We start from the raw sequence: 22,415 nt of genomic DNA, 5'->3' as shown, positions 1-22,415 counted from the left end.
GCTTAGGAAGAGCCACACTCAGGGGGCCGAAGAGCCGCATGTGGCTCGCGAGCCGCAGTGTGCCGACCACGGGGCTGGGGGAACGGTTCCCCTGATGGGTCACACTGAGCCTGGCATTTGCTTTCTTGCACTTGACATTTACCCTCTTCGTGTAAGAGCACCAATTTGTTTGATATTTTGGTCATTCTGTTGTAGGTTTTTCTGTGTTAGAACAGAGGAGGCAAAAAAATAGGAAAAGGAAAAAGGCAGTATTTCCCACACAGCAGTGACCTTGAGCAAGTCCCTTCCCTGCCTTTGTTTCTATAGAATGAGGTGTCGGGATTCCTCCACCTCATGCCAGACTTGCTTGGTAAAAAGCACAGGGACACAGGCACCTTCCCGGGAAATTCAAATCGGAAGGTTTGGGGTGGGGCCCAAGAGTCTCTTTTTAATAAGCTTCCCGGGTGATTTCTGTGTCAGGAGGATTGGAGGAAGCCTGGGCCAGGTGGTCTTTTCAGATCCTTGCAACCCCACACACAGAGGGGACGGGGCCACGTCGGTGGAGAAGTCGTTGCAGATCCTCTAGCTCAAGCATGTCGAGCTCCCGGCGGCGGGCCACATGTTTGGAACAAGCTTGCTGTAGCTGGACATACGTGTCCCTGCTGCTGCAGCTCAGCCTCCCCTCCGTGCTCCTCCGCCTCCGCAGGGCAAAGATGTGGCATCGTCCGCCATCGCCATTTCTGTCTCTCCAGGAAGTGGCAGGGTGGCTCTCGGAGCCTTCGGGAGCACAGCTCAGCTCACCCTTTTAGCCAGAGAGATGTCAGTGACAGCCCCAAGCCGCTGGCCTCGCAGGCCGAGCCCCGAGCACCGAGCTCGGGGCAAGAGGACCTCGGGTCCCAGGGATGGGGAGCTCCGTCTGCCGTTTTGGAGGCCCTGCCTCACAGCCCCTGGGGACCCTGTGCTTTCTCGTCTCGGCTCTGATGCTAGGAACGTTGGTGAGATGCAGCCTAGTTTTCATGAAACGTCTGGAGTTACGGGTTACAAGTTTGAAACTGACCTAGAGGCAGCACAAGAGTCAGACGGTGGGAGGTGAAAATGGGAAATTGGTCACCAGTAAAAGCCGGATTGGAAACATGGGCGCTTGGATCGGTGGCCACCTTGGGCTTGTTGCACCCAGCTACCGGGGGCAGCAGGAGGGCTGAGCTCAGTTTCTTCTCCCAAATCCAGGGGTCAGGTGAGTCACCCTGAGCCTCAGAAGACGCAGCGAGGCCTAGGGAAGTCCTTCTGTGCTGAGTCACGAGGCTGGAGACACGGTGCTTCCCCTCACAGCTCCCAGTCTCTCAGTTCTTCCTGGGAACAAACCGGACCCCCCCCCCCCACCCCGTTCAGAGAGGCCTGCCATGGGTACCTGGGTGCCTGAGCCCTATATGGCCCACAGGGGGCCTCCTCTTAGCCTGGGTTGACTGCCCATCCTCTGTGGTCAGCAGAAGCCCTGTGCTCACCCCCAAGCCCCTCTCGAAGCCTGCGGGCCCCAAGGGCAGAGCCAGGCCCGTGGCCCGCTGCCCGTGGCTTCTCACCCTGGCTCACGCTGACACTGGCGCTTCCACTTTATTACTGCAATCAGGCCCTCCTCTCTCCACGGCAGCGAGTGACTTCATACCTCTGGGCTGCCCTGGAGTGGGGGCCCGAGGAAAATTCCTAAAGCTGGGAATCCAGACTCCAGCCAGAGACGGCCTTGAGGAGCGGAGTACCCCCTTCTCCCTTCTGCCTGGGCGTCTCCCCCCCCCAGGCAGAGCGGGCAGTATCACCCGGTGCCTGACCTTGGCCTCACCTCACTCCCGCCTTCCCCCCCACCCCCGTTGGAGGCCCACCTCTGTGCACTCAGCCCTGGAAGTGGGGATTGCATTACGGCTCCAGTTACAGGCCACACTGGCCCCTTAGCCAGGGCTGGAGCTGGGCCTCTCTCAGGGCAGATAAAGAGGTTTGGCTCAGATAAGCTGCCGGGGAGTCTGTCTCCAGCCCTCACCGCCCGTCACTTTGCAGAGGACCCGGGGTGGGGGGGGGGGGGTGGCGGGTTGGCTCCTCCTTCCTTGCAGTTTCCTCTCTAAGGCCTAGCACAGGCTCCAGAGGGTGGGGAGTGTCGGGTGGGGCTGGGGGCGGGGTGAGTCTCCCCCCATAAGGGTAAGATGGAGCTCGGACTGCCCTGGGGAACTCAGCCTCTTGGCCCCGGTGCACCACCCCGGTGTCCCCCCTGATCTGTGCAGGTGTGTGGGACCTCTCACTCCTTCTCCCAAGAGCCGCTCATGCCCCCAGGAGCAGCTGGTGTGCCAGCTGCTTGTCCACACAAACCCCGTGTGCCCTGAGCTGATGTGTGCACCCCTCAGTATGGGCTGGGTGGGGGCGGGGCCCTGCTCCTCCCACCGCTCATTCTCTGGAAGTTGCAGGGGCGGGGCTTGGGGACAGGTCCGAGGAGCACCATTATGGAAATCCAGTCTGTTACCTAGAGCCCCCCCTGCCCACACCCTGCTGCTGCCTCCACGAGGCCCCCGGGGACCGTGGGTGTGCACAGGGTGTCCAGGTGACAGCCAGGCAGAGGGAGGCTCTCGCCTGGTGGTCTGTGTCTCTCCTACACTTTGTACCCCTGGGTGTCTTGTACCCCTGGGTGTCGGAGCTCCTCGCGCCATGCTGACAGCGGGCGGGCGGGCAGGCTCCGGGACGGGCCAGCAGTGATTTCTCTCCTCTGTTTGGCAGGAACTCAAAGTGAAAGGTCCCAAGGACTCCAAGGACAGCCACACATCGGTCACTATGGAAGGTGCGTGGGGGGGGGGGGGTGCCGGTTAACGGTCGCCGTCCTTTGTCTGGCTTTGTGGACGACGGTGCCCTGCTTGTGTGAGCGTGTGCACGTGCGTGTGTGAGCGTGTGTGAGCGCGCGCACAAGGAATCAGCCTCTGTCCCCGGCAGCCAGCCAGCTACAAACGTGCTCCTCCTTAGGAAGCCAGCGACAGCTAGCTCCCCTCCTCCCCCCTCCCGCGTGCTCCTCTCCCTCCCCTTCCCTCCCCTCCCCTGTCCTCCCCTCCCCTCTCCTCCCCTCCCCCTCGCTAGAGGAGCACTCTGAAGCGGCTGCTTGATTCCGGAGGCTGTGCAGCAGCAGCGTGCAAGGTGGCTGAGTGGCTGGGCTGCTGATGGGAGCTGGGAAGCGATGGCCACAGGCTCCCGCCGTGGGGACAGAGGCTGCCATGGAAATTCTCCTCATCATCCGCTTCTGCTGTAACTGCACCTATGGTAACCCAGGCTCCCTCTCATGGGAGGTGCTGTGTCTTCCCACCTCGGGGGGCTGGCTGGAGTGGGCTTCAATGTGGCCGTCAAGGTTTGGGGAGCAGCAGGGAAGGGAGAGGACGCAAGTGGCTGGATCCCCGTTCTGGCCAGCTTCCAGCCTGAAATTGAAGTCTGGGGGCTACTCTGGGCAGGGATGGTTTAGAAATGGAGGGGCCAGGCTAGAAGGTCTAGGTACACCCCCCCCATCCCCCACCCACACCCCCAAGATCTGCGAGGAATTGGTGGCTTAGCTTGAGAGGCTGTGTGCAACTTCCTGGAGAAGCTGTTAAGGACAGAAAGTGACAAGACTGTACCCGCGGGTGTGGCAACCTGGGCTGGAGAGGGTCCTCGGGGCCGGTCGGAGAATGACAGATGGCCTGGACAGCAGTGCCCTGGACGGGGAGGGTGCCAGCCCCTGGGAGAGTGAGAAGTTGGTTGTTTCTTTGTTTCCAGGGAGAGGAGAGGAGGCTGAGCGGCCAGGGTATTGTGTGCTCAGAGCGCACATGCTCCTAGAGGAGATGGTCTCTCCCCTCAGAACAGGGTGGGGGGAGAGCCGCCTAACTGGGGGAGCGGGGAGGGAGGAGGTTTCTGGCCACGGGAGACCCGGGGCTGAGGTCTTGGCACTTAGTGGCAGGGGATGCTGGCGGGCAGGGGGCGTGGCAGCCGAGTGCTTTGTGAAGGTCGCCCACCCACCTTACAATGGAAGGGATCGGAGTACGCATCCTCTTTGCCGTGTTTTTTTTTGGGTTTTTTTGTGTGTTTTTTTTTCAGCCAGGGCGCCCTGGGACAGGCACGAGCTGTCAGCCAGGCTCTGGCTCTAAGGAGGCTGAAGTGGGGTTAGGCAAGCAGGTGGCAGAAGCTGGGTCCTGTTCTCGGAGGCAAGAGTTGCCTTTGGTCTGACCCAGGCTGCCCTTTGGCAGGGGCCCGGGGGTCCAGTGTTACCGCTGGGCGCGCTGTTGGAGTGGCCCTCTCTTCCCTCCCACCAGGCGTTTTGTCTCTGCACCCTTCCCAGTCACTTGGCTTTCACATCTCCGTGGTAACCTGGAGCTCCTTGTCAAAGGCTGAAGGGGGTGGGGTATAGGTACCATTCGCCGGAGGAGAGACGATGGGGCGTCCTGGCTCTTTCCCAGAGACCTCTGTGCCTAGCCTTCTCCCGGGGCCTGTGTCCAGGACTGCTCATGATGGAGGCAGCACAGGGCAGCTTCCTCGGGGAGTCTGGGCGCTGGGCAGAAGCTGCCCTGTGCTCCGGCCGCTTAGCTCGGATTCGGACGGGCCGGGGTTGAGCGGAGCGGGGACTTGAACTAGCCTTTTTGAAGATCAGAGGGAAATGCGCTTTTGATCTGGCCTAGGAGTTGGTCAGATCTCAGCTCTGCCTCCCTGCAAAGGAGGGGTCAGCCCTTGGCTTCCTCTTTCCTCCCCAAAAGGAAGCTTCGTCTTAGTGACCCAGGCCTGGGACCTGCACTTCAGGGTTCCTCCGGCCCCTGCCATGCTGCCTTTGAAGTCAGCGTCATCACCGTGGGGAGTGAGGAGTGAATGCGCCCTTGCTGAGCACACTGTTCAGAATCTTCTCGGCCCCTCCCCGGGATGCTGGCTCGCGGGGGTCCCACGGAGACTGTGCAACTTGGGGCTCCCTCCGGCGGCGATGTCTGCCTTTGGGGTTATTTGCTGAGCTCTTCGGGGCTCCGTGCCAGATTCTGTGGGGGGTGGGGGGTGTGATGGGAAGTCATGCGTGGCCCAGGCCCCTAAGGAGGGGGCTCACCTTGACAACAAGAGAGGCCAGCTCGCCCGTTCCTTCCGGGTGCAGCTTTCCAAGAGCAAGTTATCTTACTTCCCTGTGCCTTGGAGAAGTTTCCTCATCTGTGCGATGGGGCTGGCGATAATTCCTTCCCTTTTTAATCCAAGGAAAGCCTGCCTAGAAGACAGTGCCATCGGACGCAGAGCCAAGTCCCCAGCAGGCTAGAGGGAGCCAGCTTGCTCGTGGCAGTGGTCTGACTTTTAGACACTGTGGGTTTTGTTTGCAAAAGCCCTGGTCAGGGAAGGCTTCCTGGAGGAGGGGGAGAGGCAGGTGTTGCAATGTGAACGGTGTCTATTCTGGGACAGGACCGCATGGCGAGGAGCGGGGAGAGCGGGAGAAGCAGGGGCAGGAGGCGCGGGACAGGCGAAGGGGGGAAGGTGGGCTCCGTGCCCTGGGCCCTCAGGGGGAGCATGGACATCAGGCCGCTCTCCCTCCCCTGGTTCCTCCCTCATGTGGCTGTGTCCCCCGGGCCTTCTCCTGCACGGCCCTCTCCCCTCCCTTCCGCCAGCTGCCCTCCCCTCCACACCCCCACCAGGTGGACTTGTGAGGTGGCCACAGGCATATTAATAACCCCGTGAAACCCAACCCACCATTTGTGCAGATCTCTGAGCTTAGTCAGAGACCTCTACCTCCCGGGACCGACCGAGGGGCCGAGGGAGCTGACACCGCGCTATCAGCTTTCCCTGAGCGACCGCCAGGCCCGCCCCGGCAGGTGTCCGCTGAACTCGCACTTTCTCTGGGGTCTGGGGCGCTCAGGGTGTGATTTCCCCTCCGGATGAGCTAAGCCACAGGTGGATTCCCTACAGAGCCTCAGGACTGGGTCCCCCCTGGGCTGATGATGGGTACCCCCACTGTCCCGGGATACCCCAAGCCTGTCCTGTCCCTTCTGGCTCCCATCGCCCATGGGGAGGGGTTCTAGACGTTGCTAAATGAAGAAAGGGCTACAGATGAGTCATAGGAAGTATGCGGCATAAAGTAGTGGCTTTCAGTCATTCCTCTGTCGGAATTAGCAAAGGCACTTTTTAAAAATACTGAGCCCTGGCTGGTGTGGCTCCGTTGGTTGAAGCATTGTCCTGTACACCGAAAGGTGGCCGGTTCGATTCCCAGTCAGGGCACATACCCAGGTTGTGGGTTCATTCCCTGTTCAGGACAGCAACTGATCAATCTCTCTCTCTGTCTCTCTCTTTCTCTCTCCCTTTATTTCCCCCTCCCTCCCTTCCTCCCTTCCTTTCCTTTCCTCTCTTTCTAAAATCAATAAAAACATATCCTCGGGTGAGGATTTAAAAATGCCGGCCCCCAGGTTCCAGCCGGCAGAGTTTGGGCTTTAGTGGCTGCCGTGAGGAGAGGGAGGCTGGCAGCCGTGTCCTTTAAGAGCTCCCCAGCGATTCGAATGGGCAGCCAAGCAAAGACTGCAGATAAGGCCCGTGGCCCACCACTGAGCCCGTCCTCTCCACGCGGCAGACTGTTCCCCAAGCGTCTGCTTCGCCACACAGGCCGTTTCCATCCTGGCTTTGGGGGACGCTGGTGGTTTGGGGGCTGAGGGTCAGCTCTGAGACCTGTCACAGCCTGGCCCTGTGGGGCACCCAGTCTAGGGCCCTCCTCCCCAGACCAGCATCCTGCCTCATCGCTCCCATGGCCGGAGGACAGAGGTCACGACCCCACGGCCAGAGGCCTCCAGGTGCAGGCCTGAGGCCGACCCCCCCCTCCCCCCCACCCCCCCCCCCCCCCGTGTGGGAGAGGCCGGCACAGCTGCTCGAGCAGCAGGCAGCCCCGCTGGGAAGCACTGGTCGGCCAGCTGCCGCTTCCACCTGTCTCTGCTGAACCCCAGCCATCCTCACTCGGTGTCCTGGTCACCAAGGGGTGTGGCGAAGCGGGGCCCTGCTGAGCTTGCGTTTTTCTGTCTCTTCGGAGCTCCCAGAGGCCCCACTGGCATTCCTTCAGGACATCTCTGCCCCCTCAGCTGCCACTGGCCGCTTGCAGACCCTCTCTGTGGGCAGCTGGCCCGCCTCCCTCAGCCTGGCCTGTTTCGTCTGGGGGTTTGAGTGCGTGGCGATGGGTCTCCCCGTGGAGAGGAGGCTGACTGTGGGGCAGAGGGAGCCTGCCATTTCCAGCTGGCGGTGCCGGGCCGTGGGCCAGAGCAGTCTGAGAGTGATCGGGCCGGGGGGGGAGCTGCCCTCCTGGAGGAGCAGCGTGTCTCCTTCCCACATTCCGGGGTCCCAGGTGTGACCCCGAGTGTGCTGGAGCTCTGGAGGGCAAGGCTGGACACAGTTGTGCGATCCGGGGAGGGGCGTACAGAGGAGCACCTGCATCCGCTCTGAGCCCGGTCAGGCCAGGGCAGGTCTAGAGACGGTCCTGGAAGAAATTACATGCGGCAGGAGGGGCCCCGGCTGCCAGGGCTGTGTGTCCGCCTGCCGTGCGGCCTGGCCTGCCTGGGGTGAGAGTGGAGCGGCAGGTTGCTGCGGAGCCCGTCTGTGTGGGTGGGTGTCCGTGCAGAGGAGGGAGGCGGGTCGGGGAGCAAGACTGGTTCCCGAGGCCTCAAGCTGCTCCTGATTTCCTCTGTCCTGTCTCCTCCCTGCGCCCCCCAACAGCTCTGCTCTACAAGCCCATCGACCGCGTCACCAGGAGCACCCTGGTCCTGCACGTGAGTGTCAGCCCCTGCACGGCCAGGGACCGGTCAGGACCCATGGGAGACCGAGCCCAGGGTGGGAGGTGCTGGAGTCACTGAGAGCAGCCCATTTGGGAAACAGGGCGGAGGGTCCCTGGACCCCTGCTTGCTGCCTGGCCCGTGGAAACCACGTCAACCGGGCCAGGGCCTACATATAACGGGGCTACTCAGCTTGGCATTCGGCCAGATGCACCCTAGGAGGCCGGCACTTCCTGCCGCCCCGCCCCTTGGCTGATGGTCTCCGTGTCCTGGGAGCAGCTGTGGGTGGTCAGATGGGTGTCTCTCCCGGCTGCTGGGTGAGATGAGGCTCCACCTGGCTCCCCCACACCCCAGGGGCGAAGAGTAACGACGTCAGCAAAATAAGGACGCACCACTGCCTTCACCCCTGCTGCTGCCCCTAATTTTAGTTAAGATTTCGCAGGCATGAGTGTGGGTCCCTGCGGGCCCCCCTCGGAACTCTTCTAGTGAGAATTGAGTGCTCCCCACTGTCTTCTAATTAAGCCCCAGAACTCCTCTCAACTCACCACCCCACCCTCTCCAGGACCTGCTGAAGCACACGCCGGTGGACCACCCAGACTACCCGCTGCTGCAGGACGCCCTCCGCATCTCCCAGAACTTCCTGTCCAGCATCAACGAGGACATCGACCCCCGCCGGACTGCTGTCACAACCCCCAAAGGGGAGGTGAGCTCAGGGCCCAGCACAGCCTCACCCGGCAGGCCAGGTCACCCACCTCTGCTCTCCTGACGCTCGGGCATGCCGCCCTGTGCCCCTCCAGCCTGACCCCCCATTCCCAGCCCTGGAGAGGCCTTCGGGCCCAGGGCTAACAGCTTCAGGCCCAGTTGTCTCATTCATCTTCATGATCCTCCACTGCAGCAGAGGGGGAAACTGAGGCTGGGGAGTCTCTCCAGGTCTGGCACAAGATCTCTTAGCCACCGTGTCAGAGCTGGGTTCTTCAGTAGGGATTATCTGTCTTCAAGCCCCATGCATGTGCCCATGCCAGGGACTTGGTGGGCTCTGCCCATCTCATTCTTGAGTGCAACCCCCTCATGGGTAGTATGCTGTCCTCAGAGGCCCCCCTGGACAGCAATGGCTCAGTCTGAGGGAGCTCGGGGAGTCGGGGGGAGCTCGGGGAGTCGGGGGAAGTGGGAGCTCCGAGCTGCCTCTGATCAGCCTGCACGAGCAGGTGGGAGAAACTAAGGAGGGAGCCCCATAGCAGGAAAAGCTGGTGGGAGAGGTGGCCGAGGCAGCCAGGTTACTGGGATGTCGCAGGTGGGCAACTAGAGGTGGCACAGCAGTTCCAGTTCCCTGGGGCCCTTCTTGGCAGAAGGGTGGTGGGGGTGGGAGGGCAGTGAAGGGAAGCAATTTGAAGAATCAGAGACAGGTACGGCACGGGGCAGCAGCCTGGCCCACATACAGCCTTCCGGTGCAGGAGAGGTAATGAAGTGGTGTTTAGGAGCGCAGCCTGGCTGGGTTTATGCTCCTTTGTTACATTTACGAGTCCCCAGTGTCTCCTGGGGAGGGAGGGGGGAGGGACAGGATCTAGAGAGTGACTAATGGGCTGTCCCGGCGCACAGCTCCCAGCCCTGGTTTGCAAACCCGGGAACAGCACTTGTTTGTTTGACTCGGGGAGGGAAAGCTCTGCGGAGGGCTCACAGCACTGGCAGTGTCAGATCGTTCCGAGGGTGTCCTTCCACAGGCTCACCTAATGTGGTAGCACGGGTAGCTCACGTGGTATACAGCCCACGGAAGGCGGGGACGGATGGGGACAGCCCCGGGATTCTGTGCTCCTGAGGGTGGCAGGGAGGAAACCGGGAGTCCTGCTCTTGACCATCAGCGCCCAGGTGGGAGGTGGCCGCAGGTTCCCGAGGACACGGCTGCAGCCCCACAGAGGGTGGCCAGGCCTCCCATCCATCTGGGGCGGGTGAAGAATTGACTTAGAGGTAGTAGCATCAGCAGCCCTGAGAGGGTCTGCAGGTCGAGTTGGACGGAAGCTAGAGCGACTCCTTAGGCAGGGTTGTGGGGTGGGGGTGGGGGTGGGGGTGTTCACGCTCCAGGGTAGAGGAACCAGGTCACCGGAGCTCGGGCCCATCTGGGTGGGAGCTATTGAGAGCTGCGGAAAAGTGTGAAGGTGCCATGGTTTCGTTTTGTTTTCTAATCCTCACCCAAGGATATTTTTCCATTGATTTTTAGAAAGAATGGGAGAGAGGGAAAGACTCAGAGAAATATCGATGTGAGAGAAACATGGATTGGTTGCCTCCTGCACGTGCCCCAACCAGGGCCTGGGCCGGGAAGGAGCCTGAAACCAAGGTGCATGCCCTTGACCAGAATCGAACCCGGGACCCTTCGGTCCGCAGGCCGATGCTCTATCCACTGAGCCAAACCGGCTAGGGCTAAAGCCACCATTGTTGGTCCACAGAATGTGCTGGGCACTGGGGCCATTTTGCATAAACCAGTTTTGATGATTCCTTCCTTATGGGCTGACATCATCATCCCTCAGTTTAACTGACATTAAGAGAGGTCAGGGGACTCGTCCGAGATCTCGCTGGGAAGTGGCAGAGTCTAGATTCAAGCCATGCCCATGTGACCACCAGGCACTGCGGCCCCTCCCTGCAGGCCCCCCCCCCCCCCCCCGCTGGATGGTGCCCCTGGTGCCTGCTGGGCCCTGGGCTGACCCCCCCTGAGTAGGCGGGCGGGTGTGCATCTCCCTCAGACGCGGCAGCTGGTGAAGGACGGCTTCCTGGTGGAAGTGTCGGAGGGCTCCCGGAAGCTGCGGCACGTCTTCCTCTTCACAGACGTCCTACTGTGCGCCAAGCTAAAGAAGACTTCTGCGGGGTGAGTCTGTGTGAGGCCAGGGTGCGAAGTTGGGGAGGAACTAGACCAGTGATGGCGAACCTTTTGAGCTCGGCGTGTCAGCATTTTGAAAAACCCTAACTTAACTCTGGTGCCGTGTCACATACAGACATTTTTTTGATCTTTGCAACCATAGTAAAACAAAGACTTATATTTGTGATATTTATTTTATATATTTAAATGCCATTTAACAAAGAAAAATCAACCAAAAAAATGAGTTCACGTGTCATCACTGAACTAGACCCATCCTGCTGCCCCCTGTAGAAGCCCTTTAGCAAGCTGGGGCAATCTGCATAGTTTTTCCTTTTAAAAACATATTAATTAATTCCATTTTACTGCATAGCCTTTTTCTAAAAATAAATTGTTTTTAATTATAAAGATAATATAACCAAATTACAGACAAAAAACCCCCATCACCCCTCCGAACATAAGCATCAGTCTCCTGCTGCTGTATTTCCTTTCGGTTTTTTTTAACGTCCTTATGTTTTTTCATATTCTTGTAATCAGAGTGAATGCCCAATTTGGGGCTCTGCGCTCTCCATTTCACGTCATAAGCATTTTCCCTGTGGCTGCCTAATCTTCATAATCATCGTCTCACTTTCCTGTTACGAGTGGATATGCCGTGATTTACTTCAGCATTCTTCTTTTATCGGACAGCTCTACGTTTTTGCTAACTACGAGTCAGTGAATAGTCATTAAATCCGCTGCTGTCATTTTTGTTGAGTGGCTCTGCCCTGCCAGGTGTCATGACAAATGCTTTGAATATATTATTTCTCATCGTCCCAACAACTCTATGCAGTAGGTGTTATTGTCCGCATCTCACGGACAGAAAAGACAGGGTAGTTACAGAAACTGCCCAAGGTCGCACACCGGCGGGTGGAGGAGGTGGGATTTGAACCTCACTCCAGCCTGGAAGCCTGTGTCCACCTCCCCTCCATCTCTGTACCTAGTGAGATGGGCCCCCTCTGCGCCACGAGCAGAAAAGGTGGTTCAGTGTTCACCCCACCGTCTTTCCCCTACTGTGTGCCAAGTACGCTCGCTCACAGTCAGTCCGCGGGCTAGACAGTGAGCAACACTGAGGGACCAGGATGAGAGGTGCAAACCTCAGCTCTGGGGGAGGTGAGAGGAGGAGAGGTTGTCATGAGCTTCAGTGAAGGGGATGACTCCCTGGCACGAGACCTGAGATTACTCTAAAGCAGAGATGGCCGTCCTGGGCAAAGGCACAAATGCCTTCGGCCCTTTGCCCGTGGCAGGCATTCCTAGTGAGCCAGTGCGCTGTTGCACACCGGGCTTGAACGTGGCTTTACAATCCTCCACCCGGTACCCCCTGGGACCTCTATGGATCAGAGTGGGCATTCAGAATAACACTGATATTCCATCTCTAGCCTAAAGGGTAATGAGAGTGAGCTAAGTACGGATAGGCTGGCAGGGAGGGGGGAGTGTGGGGCGGGCAATAGTTAAGTGTGAGGTTTGGGATGCTGCCTGCCCCAGAAGCCTGTCCCTCCTCCCCCGTGCGTGGTTCCTGATTGGGCTCCTCAGGGACAATGGATCGCTTTTGCCTGTGAGGAGTTCTCAGCAAACGTTTCTCGGTGGTTTTTGGGTCCAGCAGTTCAGGCTCAAAGAGCCAAGTTCCTTCTGGCTCATGCCTTCCCCCGGCTTGTGTGCAGGAAACACCAGCAATATGACTGCAAATGGTACATCCCTCTGGCCGACCTCGTGTTTCCGTCCCCCGAGGAGTCGGAGGCCAGCCCCCACGTGCACCCCTTCCCAGACCACGAGCTGGAGGACATGAAGATGAAGATCTCCGCCCTCAAGAGTGAGATCCAGAAGGAGGTGAGCAGAGCCTGGGTCTGAGCTGGGACAGGAAGTTGGCTGTTTTTATTGGGGGCCCTTTGAACCGGGTGTGCGAGGAGAGGTGTGGGCAGGGGAAGTTGTAGGGGTTGGGAGCCTGATAAGGAGGGAAGATGAAAGAGTAGGAGGCCTCAAGCACAATGCTTAGGGAAAGACTTCGATGGTGGCAGGTTAGCACTGAGCCGATGGAGGCAGAATTTAGTGGGCTAATTACGGGACATTTCCCGGAGAACAGTGTGTATCCAACACCAGAAAGGGGAGCAAGAGAAGGCCGCCTTAAGGGAAAGCAGGACGTGTGGAGAGAAAGGGCCTGGGAAGCCTCGAAACTGACAGACCGAGGAGGCGAAAACGGGGCGAAGGGCCTTGCATATCCGGTCACGCACTTGGCCTGAAAACGCACAGGAGCTTGCGCCCGACAGGGAATCGAGATCCCTGCCACACGGTGAGACGCTCGCAAGCACTCAACGCGTATTAGGCTGCAAGGGAAAGCTCAGCTTTCAGTTTAACTTTTTAAAATATATTTTTATTGATTTCAGAGAGGAAGGGAGGGAGAGGAGAGAGAGATAGGAACACCTATGATGAGAGAGAATCATGGATTGGCTGCCTCCTACACCCCCCACACTGGGGATCGAGCCACAACACAGCCTGTGCCCTGACTGAGAATCAAACCATGACCTCCGGATTCATAGCCCAGTGGTCGGCAAACTCATTCGTCAACAGAGCCAAATATCAGCAGTACAACGATTGAAATTTCTTTTGAGAGCCAAATTTTTTAAACCTAAACTATATAGGTAGGTACATTGTTATTAACTTAATTGGGGTACTCCTAAGCTGGCCTTTGCTAAAAACGTCCTCAGTCTGATTGAGGTACGTTCGCTGAAGTCGACCCCTTCCAACTCTCCCGTCCACACTCGTATACTTGTTTCGTCTCTCTCCTTTCCGAAAACCGACTTCTACGCATGGGCCACGAAGTTTCAATCGCGCTGTACGTGCGCACCCGCACGTGGTATTTTGTGGAAGAGCCACACTCAAGGGGCCAAAGAGCCGCGGTTTGCCGACCACTGTCATAGGTCAATGCTCAACTACTGAGCCACACCGACCAGGCAGAAATGTCAATAAAAAATAAAAAAATTGGTAGCATACCAGTTATGCTCACAGATCACAGTGCAGTAAAACTAGAAATCAACAATTAGAATGTTTTTAAGGGTAAGCCTAGAAAGCTAAAACTTTGAGGGTACAGAGGAAATCAAAATTGCAACTGCAGACTGTTTAGAACTGCAGGAACATGAGTGCACCACATGTCAGAACCCATGGGATGTAGCCACAGTGCTATTTTCAGGAAAATGCAGCCTTAAATTCATGTATTTGAAAGCACCCAGGAGGAGCCTTCCCCATAAATGGCAGGCGGGGCATGGAGGGGCTTGTTTGGTTGGCCTGGTCTCGTCCTCACCCATCCAGGCTCTGCTGGGGCCTCACCTCCTCCAGGGAGCCTTCCCTGATAGCCACCCACTGCAGTTTGGGTTGGGTGCCCGACTTCCTGGTTCCTGATGTTTGCTCTTTGCTTTATAGGTACTGCTTTCCCTCACTCAACAGGCTTTGAACTCTAGCGAGAGACTCTCTCAATTCAGTTATGTTCCTAGTCCTTGACACCTCATAAATCGTTGCTTCCTGAAGGATTGTTGAGGAATACAGAGCAGATGGCCTCTGAGGATCCTTTCAGCTCAGACACCTCTCCTTGAACAGGGGAGAAGCCCCTAGTAAGACCCCAGGGCACTGGGACTGAGGGTCCGACGGGTGCATCCATCCAGAGGGAGCAGCCTGACCAGCACACGTGTCCTCCCTCTGAATGGCCAGGCTCGACCGCCTCCGTGGAGCCTGTTCCCCCGTCCAGCACTGCCCACCGTCCCCACCCAGGGGCGTCCTGCAGGCCGGCCTGTTCCTCACCTGGTCCTGGGAGCCAGCAGGCTCTGTGCCTGCGCTCCTGCCCCAGGTGTGGCCTTCTGCTCAGTCAGCGCTGCCTGAGCTCCGCTGGCTGCTGGCTGCAGGGCTGTGCCAGACGCCGCCCAGGGTTCCTCTCGGAGGAGGAGACGGATATGCCCATCATGACCTCATGTGGCATGTGATAGGAGTCAGTGGCGAGGCACAACAAAGTCGTTCTCTGAGTCACAGAAAAAGCAGATTTACTTAAAAAAATGTGTCTTTATTCATCTTTAGAGAGAGAGAGAGAGAGAGAGAAACATCAATTGGCTGCCTCCTGCATACCCCCTACTGGGGATTGAGCCTGCAACTCGGGCATGTGCCCTGACCGGGAATCGAACCCGCAACCTCTCAGTGAATGGGATGGTGGTCAACCAACTGAGCCACACCGCCCAGGGCAAAACATTTACTTTTTTAATAACATGTTTTGAACTTAGGCAACCCTGGCTTGTTTCAGGGACAGGTCACAACACCAGAGCGTGTAGAACACAACTGATCATCGCCCAGCCCCATTGTTAGCAGTTTGAGGTGCATTCTGCTAGTCTTCTGTGCTTATGCGGCACGCACAGCACGCCTGTGTGTATTTTAACGAGACGAGGGTACAGGTGCTGTTTTGCCATCTAAGTGTTTCACCTAACAGTGCACCTTAGAGCGCTCTGGGCCTGGCACGGCCTTTCTAACAGCTGCGTCCTGTTCTGTTGCTTGATTGCACAACCACATATTTGGGTATTTAGAGTGTTTCTGGCTCTTGGTTCTTTGCAGGCAAGTCTGCAGTAACATCACCACACTCCTGTTTCTTCTCTCTGGTAGAGCCCCTGCAAGGGCGATGTCTGGGGCAAGGGGCTTGTGCACTTGATGGCCACTTGTACCTCTGAGCAGGTGGTATCCGATTATGCTCCCACCAGCAGCCTGGGAGAGTCACGGTGACAACACTGGCTGGGAGCCGTTGTTACGATTTTGCTAGTCTAGTGGGTAAAAAAAATGCTGCAGAAACGAATTTCAACTGCGGAGTTTGAGGACAGCATTGAAAGCAAGACTTAAGCGTAAGGGTCGTTAGTAAAGGGAAGGGGTCGACTAGAGGGAATGGCTCTCCAGGGAACAGGGACTAGCACCCTGAGGCTGAGGTGGAGGGTGCAGGGTGCAGGGTGGGGCGTGGTGGGATATCAGGCAGGGCATGGAGGCGGGGACCCAGCCGTGGCAGGCCCCGTGCAGAGGCCAGGAATTAGGGCTTTGTGCTGAACAGTGTCTGAGGTTTCGAAGCAGCGTACCTTGATGGTACCTGCGGTTTAATTTATAGGGTGAATGAAGAGGCTAATGCGACGGAAGGAAGATCTTTATTAATTACAGTGTCCATGAGAGAGGCCACACCACCAGGGCCACGTGGGAAAGCACCAGGTTTGGTCAGGAGGCAGAAGGAGCGTGAAAAAACGTGGCCCAAAGCCTGTGTTGAGCTTCCCGCGGGGAAGGAAGGCCGGGCAGGAAACCGCCTAGGACTGGCCAGTGTGGATAATGTTGGAGGCGCTGGGCTGTAGGAGCTGCCCCTAGTTATCTGGCACCTGGTCCTACGTGATGAGGGCAGGGGAATGACATGTGAGAGATACATGAGCCCAGCTGGTGTGGCTCAGTGGTTGAACGTTGACCCATGAACCAGGAAGTCATGGTTCGATTCCTGGTCAGGGCACATGCCCAGGTTGTGGCTCGATTAGTAGGGGGCACACAGGAGGCAGCCAGTCAATGATTCTCATCATTGATGTTTCTCTCCCTCCCTTCCTCTGTTTGCAATCAATAAAAACATACGTTTTATTTTTAAAAATTTTTTAAAAAGGAGAGAGAGAGGAGGTGGTTGGGGATAGGCCTCAGGGGTAGCTGGTTTGCATTTGAAAGATATGCTCGCAGAGGAGTCATTGACTGTATTAGAAATTAGCATGATCTGGGAGGAACAGTTTTCTCCCTGGCCAGGAATCCTCCCATGATGTCAAAGCATCATAAAATACTGAAAAAGAAAAAAAATCCGATGAACACACAGGGGGGAGGGTGCTAGAGCCGCTGAGTGAGACGTGGAGTCTGAGTGTGAGGGAAACCATCTCTGCCCTCGTCCCCGCAGAAAGCCAACAAGGGCCAGAGCCGGGCCATCGAGCGCCTGAAGAAGAAGATGTTTGAAAATGAGTTCTTGCTGCTGCTCAATTCCCCCACCATCCCATTTCGGATCCACAATCGGAATGGAAAGGTCAGGAAGGGGGGGATGGGACAGAGTCAGCCCCCTCCCTCCGTACAGGGCTGCCCACTGTGGCTCCCAGCCCTGACCTGGGGATCAGGAACTCCGGCCCCCAATTCTCAAGGAGGCTGCCAGGCTCGGGCCCTGGACTCCCTCTCCCCAGTGGTGTGGAGGTAGTGCCCTCTGCTGGCCACCATTGGCACTGCCACTTCTGTCCCTGGGCTGCCCAGGAAGCAGGCCCCCCTCCCAGCTGCCTCCTCCAAGCCTAGGGCTCCCTGGGTAAGAGGGAGCTTCGTTGGAGCCCTGGGCTGCAGGAATGTGCGTGGTCTGACCATGGCCGCCCACTGAGCTGTCATCTCCTCTCTCAGAGCTACCTGTTCCTACTGTCCTCGGACTATGAAAGGTCAGAGTGGAGAGAAGCGATTCAGAAGCTCCAGAAGAAGGGTAAGGCCCCACACACTCTGCCCCCAGGGGTCCATGGCAACCCTGGGCCTTTTGTATTCCCCAGCACCTCCAGTCCCCCGCCGCCCTCCCCCTCAGCCCTCACAGCCACTCCAAAGTGCCAAGGCAGCTGGCACTTCACTGGTGTTTCTGAACAACTGAGGCCCAAAGAATTGGTGATTTGCTTAAGGCAGCGGTTCTCAGCCTGTGGGTCGCGACCCCTTTGGCGGTCGAACGACCCTTTCACAGGGGTCGCCTAAGACCGTGGGAAAACACATCTATAATTACATATTGTTTTTGTGATTAATCACGATGCTTTAATTATGTTCCATTTGTAACAATGAAAATACATCCTGCATTTCAGATATTTCATTACAATTCGTAACAGAAGCAACATTACAGTTATGAAGTAGCAACGAAAATAATTTTATGGCTGGGGGTCACCACAACATGAGGAACTGTACTAAAGGGTCGCGGCATTAGGAAGGTTGAGAACCACTGGCTTAAGGCATAGAATGAATTAGCAATAGGAGTCGCCCCAGAGTCAAGGATTGCCCCCCCGCCCCCGTCCCCATCCCTCTCCCATACACACATACATGAACCTCTGCAGTTAGACTCTCCTGTTCTTACCCCTCTGGCAGCGTCCACAACTACCCCCGTGTGAGGGTTCACAGTCTTTCCTTGTTTTCCCAATGACCAACTCTGCCCCTAGAATTAAGGTTTTTCCCTGCAACAGCCCCCAAAGAGCAGCAGGTCCTAGTGGACCCTGACAATGTTTCTCTCCCTCTCTCATCTTCCCTCCCTCCCTCCCTCCCTCCCTCTCTCTCTCCCTCCCTCCCTCCCTCCCTCCCTCTCCCCCTCTCCTCCTGCAGATCTCCAGGCCTTTGTCCTGAGCTCAGTGGAGCTCCAGGTGCTCACAGGATCCTGTTTCAAACTTAGGACTGTACACAACATTCCTGTCACCAGCAATAAAGATGGTAAGATCTGGAACCCAACATTGCCCAATCAGCAGATCTGTTCCCCCCGGGATAGTGCTGGGCTGTCCACAAGGACCCAGCAGACACTTGGCTACAAATGGCTGATCTCTGCGCAGGTGGGCTGGGACGACTCAGTGGCCAGGAGCACAGGAAGCTCAAACAGGGGTTGTCTCTTCCCCAGATGGCCCCAACTCCTCCCTGCCCCACCCCCACCCCGCTCTGGCTTAAGAGAAGATTCTGGGACACTGGTCGTCAGATAATGGAAGCAAAGGACAAGCATGGGTGGGGAGTGGGGACAGGAGGAAATGGAGGAGGCTTAGAATAGTGTATAACAAATAAGGCCAGAAGTTTCCAGGGATTAGCTCTTGAAAGGCCTTGAATGCCAAGCAAGGGAATGTGTTGTTCAGGCCCAGGAGCCTGTGGGAGGTTTTTGAGCAGAGCTGAGATCGGGGCTGGTGACTGCCTGGAGCGGGTAGGGTCTGACTGCCCGTGGGTGCTGGGAAGGGGTTTTGAAGGCAGGCTCTCCTCCACCTATGGGGGCATCTGCCCTCTGTGTTCCAGCGAGGAGGCAGAGATGGACCTTCTCTCGCATTGGCACAGAGTGACTTACGTTGGTTAATTTTCACTTTGAAAGGCGAGGCCGAGAAGGGCGGTCACAGGGTAGCAGGACTCGGAGGGAGAGGGAAGGCGCCCCCGGGGAAGGTGTGGACTGTCCTCCCAGGCTGAGTGGAGGGAGAAGGGGCACCCCCAGCTCACGGTCCTGGACGTAGTGGGGAATGGAAGCTTCTTCATCCGGCCACCAGGTGGTGCTCTCAGCCCCGGGCTTAGGTCACATCTCCCACCACCCTGACCCTGGGGCTTTTCTCTCTTGCAGACGACGAGTCTCCGGGGCTCTATGGCTTCCTTCATGTCATCGTCCACTCTGCCAAGGGGTTTAAGCAGTCAGCGCGTAAGTGTCCCTGACCACCAGCCCCAGGCAGTGGCCGGCGGGCCATTGTTCAGCCAGTCACAGAAAGTCCTTTTTATCTCATTTGTCTCCAGTAGGAATCCGTGAGTCAGTTAGACAGGTAATAGTTTCTCCCCATTTGCCAGATGAGAAAACTGAGTCACAGAGAGATACAAAGGACTTAACGCCACTCAGGATCAGAAAACCAGGGCACCTGACTCCTCTCCTCTCAGCCAGCCCCTTCCCACTCCCTCCTCTTCCTCACGGGGGCTGAGGTCTGCCCTCTGCCCCTCCCTGTACAGTGCCCCACGCAGAGGTTGTGCCATTGGCTCACACGCCCGACGTTCAATACACATTTACTGTGAAGCCCGAGTTCCTGGGTAGATTGGCCTCCTCTCTCTGTGTTCCCATCACCCCAGGGCTAACCGTGGTTACAGCACCTGTCATACTGCTTTGTCACTTAAAATTTGCCTCTCCCACTGAGTTCCTAGAGGGCAAGGAAATCGTTGGATGAATAGGAGCTCAGAAATGCTGACCTGAGTAGCTCATTTCCAGACACCTGCCAGGGGCCCGGGCACCTCACTGGGTGCTGGGGAACAGGCAGAGGTGGCCGCTGTGTGGAGAATTCTTGGCAAGGCCAAAGCCTTTTCAAGGGCGTTACCTGCTCTGATCCTCCTGGAAGCCTGCAGAGTTCACGGATACCGTTCTCGTTTTACGTGGATTCTCCCGGGTGGCACCGGCAGGTCACACGGGTGGTGCAGTGGAATCCGTGTCTCCCACCGCTGGAGCCCACACTCTTCTCTTTAGAGCACCCCTTCTCTCAGGGCGGCCAGGACCCCGCACCCACCACTCGGCTGAGCTGCTTGTACACGTGGCAGCTTCTTGGACCCTCCCCAGACCCACGGAATCGCCCAGGGGTCCACTGCCCAGGAATATTCCTGGTTAGTAAGCTCCATAGGGCTGTCGTACCCGCCCGAGTCTGCGGCCCACGGAGCTGGACCCTGCGCCTCCCATCTCCACGGTGCCCAGATGTCTCGCCCCTCCTCTCTCTCTGCTTCGTGTTGGCTGGGATGGGCTTTGTGGTTAGACATGGGGTGAGCTGCTACGAAATCTCTCCTTACCTCCAGGCTGTCTTCACCTCCTCCCTCCCCTGACTGGCTCAGATACTCACTCTGACTCGAGGGGGTAGAACGTATGCATCTCAGTGTGGCTTCTCGTCACAGGGAGCCCCTGGCATCTGCAGCCAGGCCCGAGGTGCAGGCACCACGCGCCTCCTGTTTCACGGGTGAACGCGCAGGCAGAGGCTGGGGGTTCAGGCAGAGGAGGATTTGGACCCAGACAATCTGACGCCTCCCCATTTTCCCCACGAACTAGCCCGTAGCCCTCAACAGAGGATTCACACCCACCTGTCAGCCGGCAGCCCTTCCTGCCCCTCCGTCTCTGTCACCCACACTGACTGGCTGAGGCCAGGTGCGGGGGCCTCTGACATTGTTCACCTTTAACCTGCACCCACATCCCCACGTGCCCAGTTGTATCTCCTCTACGTCGCGCCCAGCTGGAGACACCTTGGGGGCAGCTCCACCTTCATTCTCACGGAAAAGTGCCCAGCCGAGCAACCCCTGGGCCAGAGCTGTATGTCCACCCTCTGACCTCTGCCCTTTGCCCCTTGAGTCACCCTGCACAAGGTTGGCTGTATGCTCCAAAGCTGACCCCCAACACACACAGTGCCCTGGAGAGCAGCCTTGGCAGCTCCCATGGCGGGGAGAAGGGGGCTGCCAGGGTCCCAGCCCTACAGGGAGCATGTGGACTTGCAGAGTGCCTGGGGGACCACCCCGGACCTGGGGGACCACCCAGTGCTGTGGCCTGGTCTGTTAGGTCCCAGGGTAGAGGGGAGAAGGGTTTCACCCATAAAGGCCATGATTCAAGATGGAAACACTGCCCAGCTGGTGTGGCTCAGTGGTGAGCATCGACCTATGAACCAGGAGGTCACTGTTTGATTGGCACATGCCTGGGCTGCCAGCTCTATCCCCAGTAGGGGGTGTGCAGGAGGCAGCCAGTCAATGATTCTCTCATCATTGATGTGTCTCTCCCTCTCCCTCTCTGAAATCAATGAAAATATATTTTTTAAAAGATTGAAAAACTAGGGAAAGCTCCCCAGACGCCCACCCCCAGCCTCCACCACTCAGTTACCTGCAGCACGTGGGGGTGGTAAGAGCTCCATTCATTCACCCCACGAGGGGCTGGCGGAGAGGAGAGGAGCCCTGGGTTTCTGATGCTGTGTGATGTTGCATTCTCTTATCTCTCTCTGACTCCACGTTCCCATCTGGCAAATGGGGAGAAGCTGTTAGCGATCCAGTAGGGCTTGCCCACTGTGTGCAGCCCTGTTCCTAGCTAAGACAACCAGGCTGCTGCCGCATGGTGTGGCGTAGTGAGCGGGCGGGAGATAAGAAAGAGACAGAAAAGACAACTGCAGTTACCGTTCCGTGCGATGAAGAAAACAACAGAGTGAGCGCTGGGAATGTGGGAGGCGCTTTGGTTGTCTCAGTGACGGGGGGGGGGGGGGGCGGGGGGGGGCTACTCCAGCTTCCAGCCCCAGGGGCCATAGCTCCTCCGGAGACTCCCACCTCAAATGCCAGGCCACCCTGCTAAGGGACCTGCGATCAGTGTGTGTATGTGGGGGGGCGGGCAGGGGTTCCGGGAGGCCTCAGTGGTGAGGAGGCAAAGATCGGGGGTGAAGGGACAAGGGTCCTAAGCAGGGAGAGCTGGGCAGGTCGGGGAGGAGAGCAGCGCGGCCGGAGGCGGGTGGATGAGGCCAAGGCCGGTGGATGAGGCCGGAGGCGGGTGGATGAGGCCGGAGGCCGGTGGATGAGGCCGAGGTGGGTGGATGAGGCCGGAGGCCGGTGGATGAGTCCAAGGCGGGTGGATGAGGCCGGAGGCCGGTGGATGAGGCCGGAGGCCGGTGGATGAGGCCGGAGGCAGGTGGATGAGGCCGGAGGCCGGTGGATGAGGCCGAGGCCGGTGGATGAGGCCGGAGGCCGGAGTCCGGAGGCGGGTGGATGAGGCCGGAGGCCGGAGGCGGGTGGATGAGGCTGGAGGCCGGTGGATGAGGCCGGAGGCCGGTGGATGAGGCCGGAGGCCGGTGGATGAGGCCGAGGCCGGTGGATGAGGCCGGAGGCCGGTGGATGAGGCCGGAGGCCGGTGGATGAGGCCGAGGCCGGTGGATGAGGCCGAGGCCGGTGGATGAGGCCGGAGGCCGGTGGATGAGGCCGGAGGCCGGTGGATGAGGCCGAGGCCGGTGGATGAGGCCGAGGCCGGTGGATGAGGCCGGAGGCCGGTGGATGAGGCCGGAGGGCAGCACCACCTGAGAGGAGTGCAGAGCAGTGGGAAGAGGCCAGGCTCGCGG

General features: G+C 58.1%; 1 protein-coding gene across 5 annotated transcripts in view; it reads left to right on the top strand.

Moving 5' to 3' along the window:
- The window catches only part of ABR (ABR activator of RhoGEF and GTPase), a 185,973-nt gene that overhangs the window by 125,197 nt on the left and 38,361 nt on the right, over positions 1–22,415 (top strand). For 4 of the 5 annotated variants that reach the window (XM_059669224.1, XM_059669225.1, XM_059669226.1 and 1 more), the window contains 9 exons: positions 2,731–2,791; positions 7,678–7,730; positions 8,296–8,436; positions 10,466–10,587; positions 12,273–12,438; positions 16,538–16,660; positions 17,017–17,092; positions 17,962–18,066; positions 18,941–19,015. In XM_059669224.1, coding sequence (XP_059525207.1) covers positions 2,731–2,791; positions 7,678–7,730; positions 8,296–8,436; positions 10,466–10,587; positions 12,273–12,438; positions 16,538–16,660; positions 17,017–17,092; positions 17,962–18,066; positions 18,941–19,015 — 922 coding nt within the window. Of the gene's footprint in view, positions 1–2,730; positions 2,792–3,164; positions 3,262–7,677; positions 7,731–8,295; positions 8,437–10,465; positions 10,588–12,272; positions 12,439–16,537; positions 16,661–17,016; positions 17,093–17,961; positions 18,067–18,940; positions 19,016–22,415 lie in introns of those variants that run through there. The other variant, XM_059669228.1, reaches the window with a different exon arrangement.

Source organism: Myotis daubentonii, chromosome 16 (assembly GCF_963259705.1).
Source record: "Myotis daubentonii chromosome 16, mMyoDau2.1, whole genome shotgun sequence".
In the NCBI taxonomy this organism is placed as follows: domain Eukaryota; kingdom Metazoa; phylum Chordata; class Mammalia; order Chiroptera; family Vespertilionidae; genus Myotis; species Myotis daubentonii.
The sequence above is the reverse complement of the archived record's forward strand: the minus strand, read 5'-3'. Positions and strand labels throughout refer to the sequence as shown.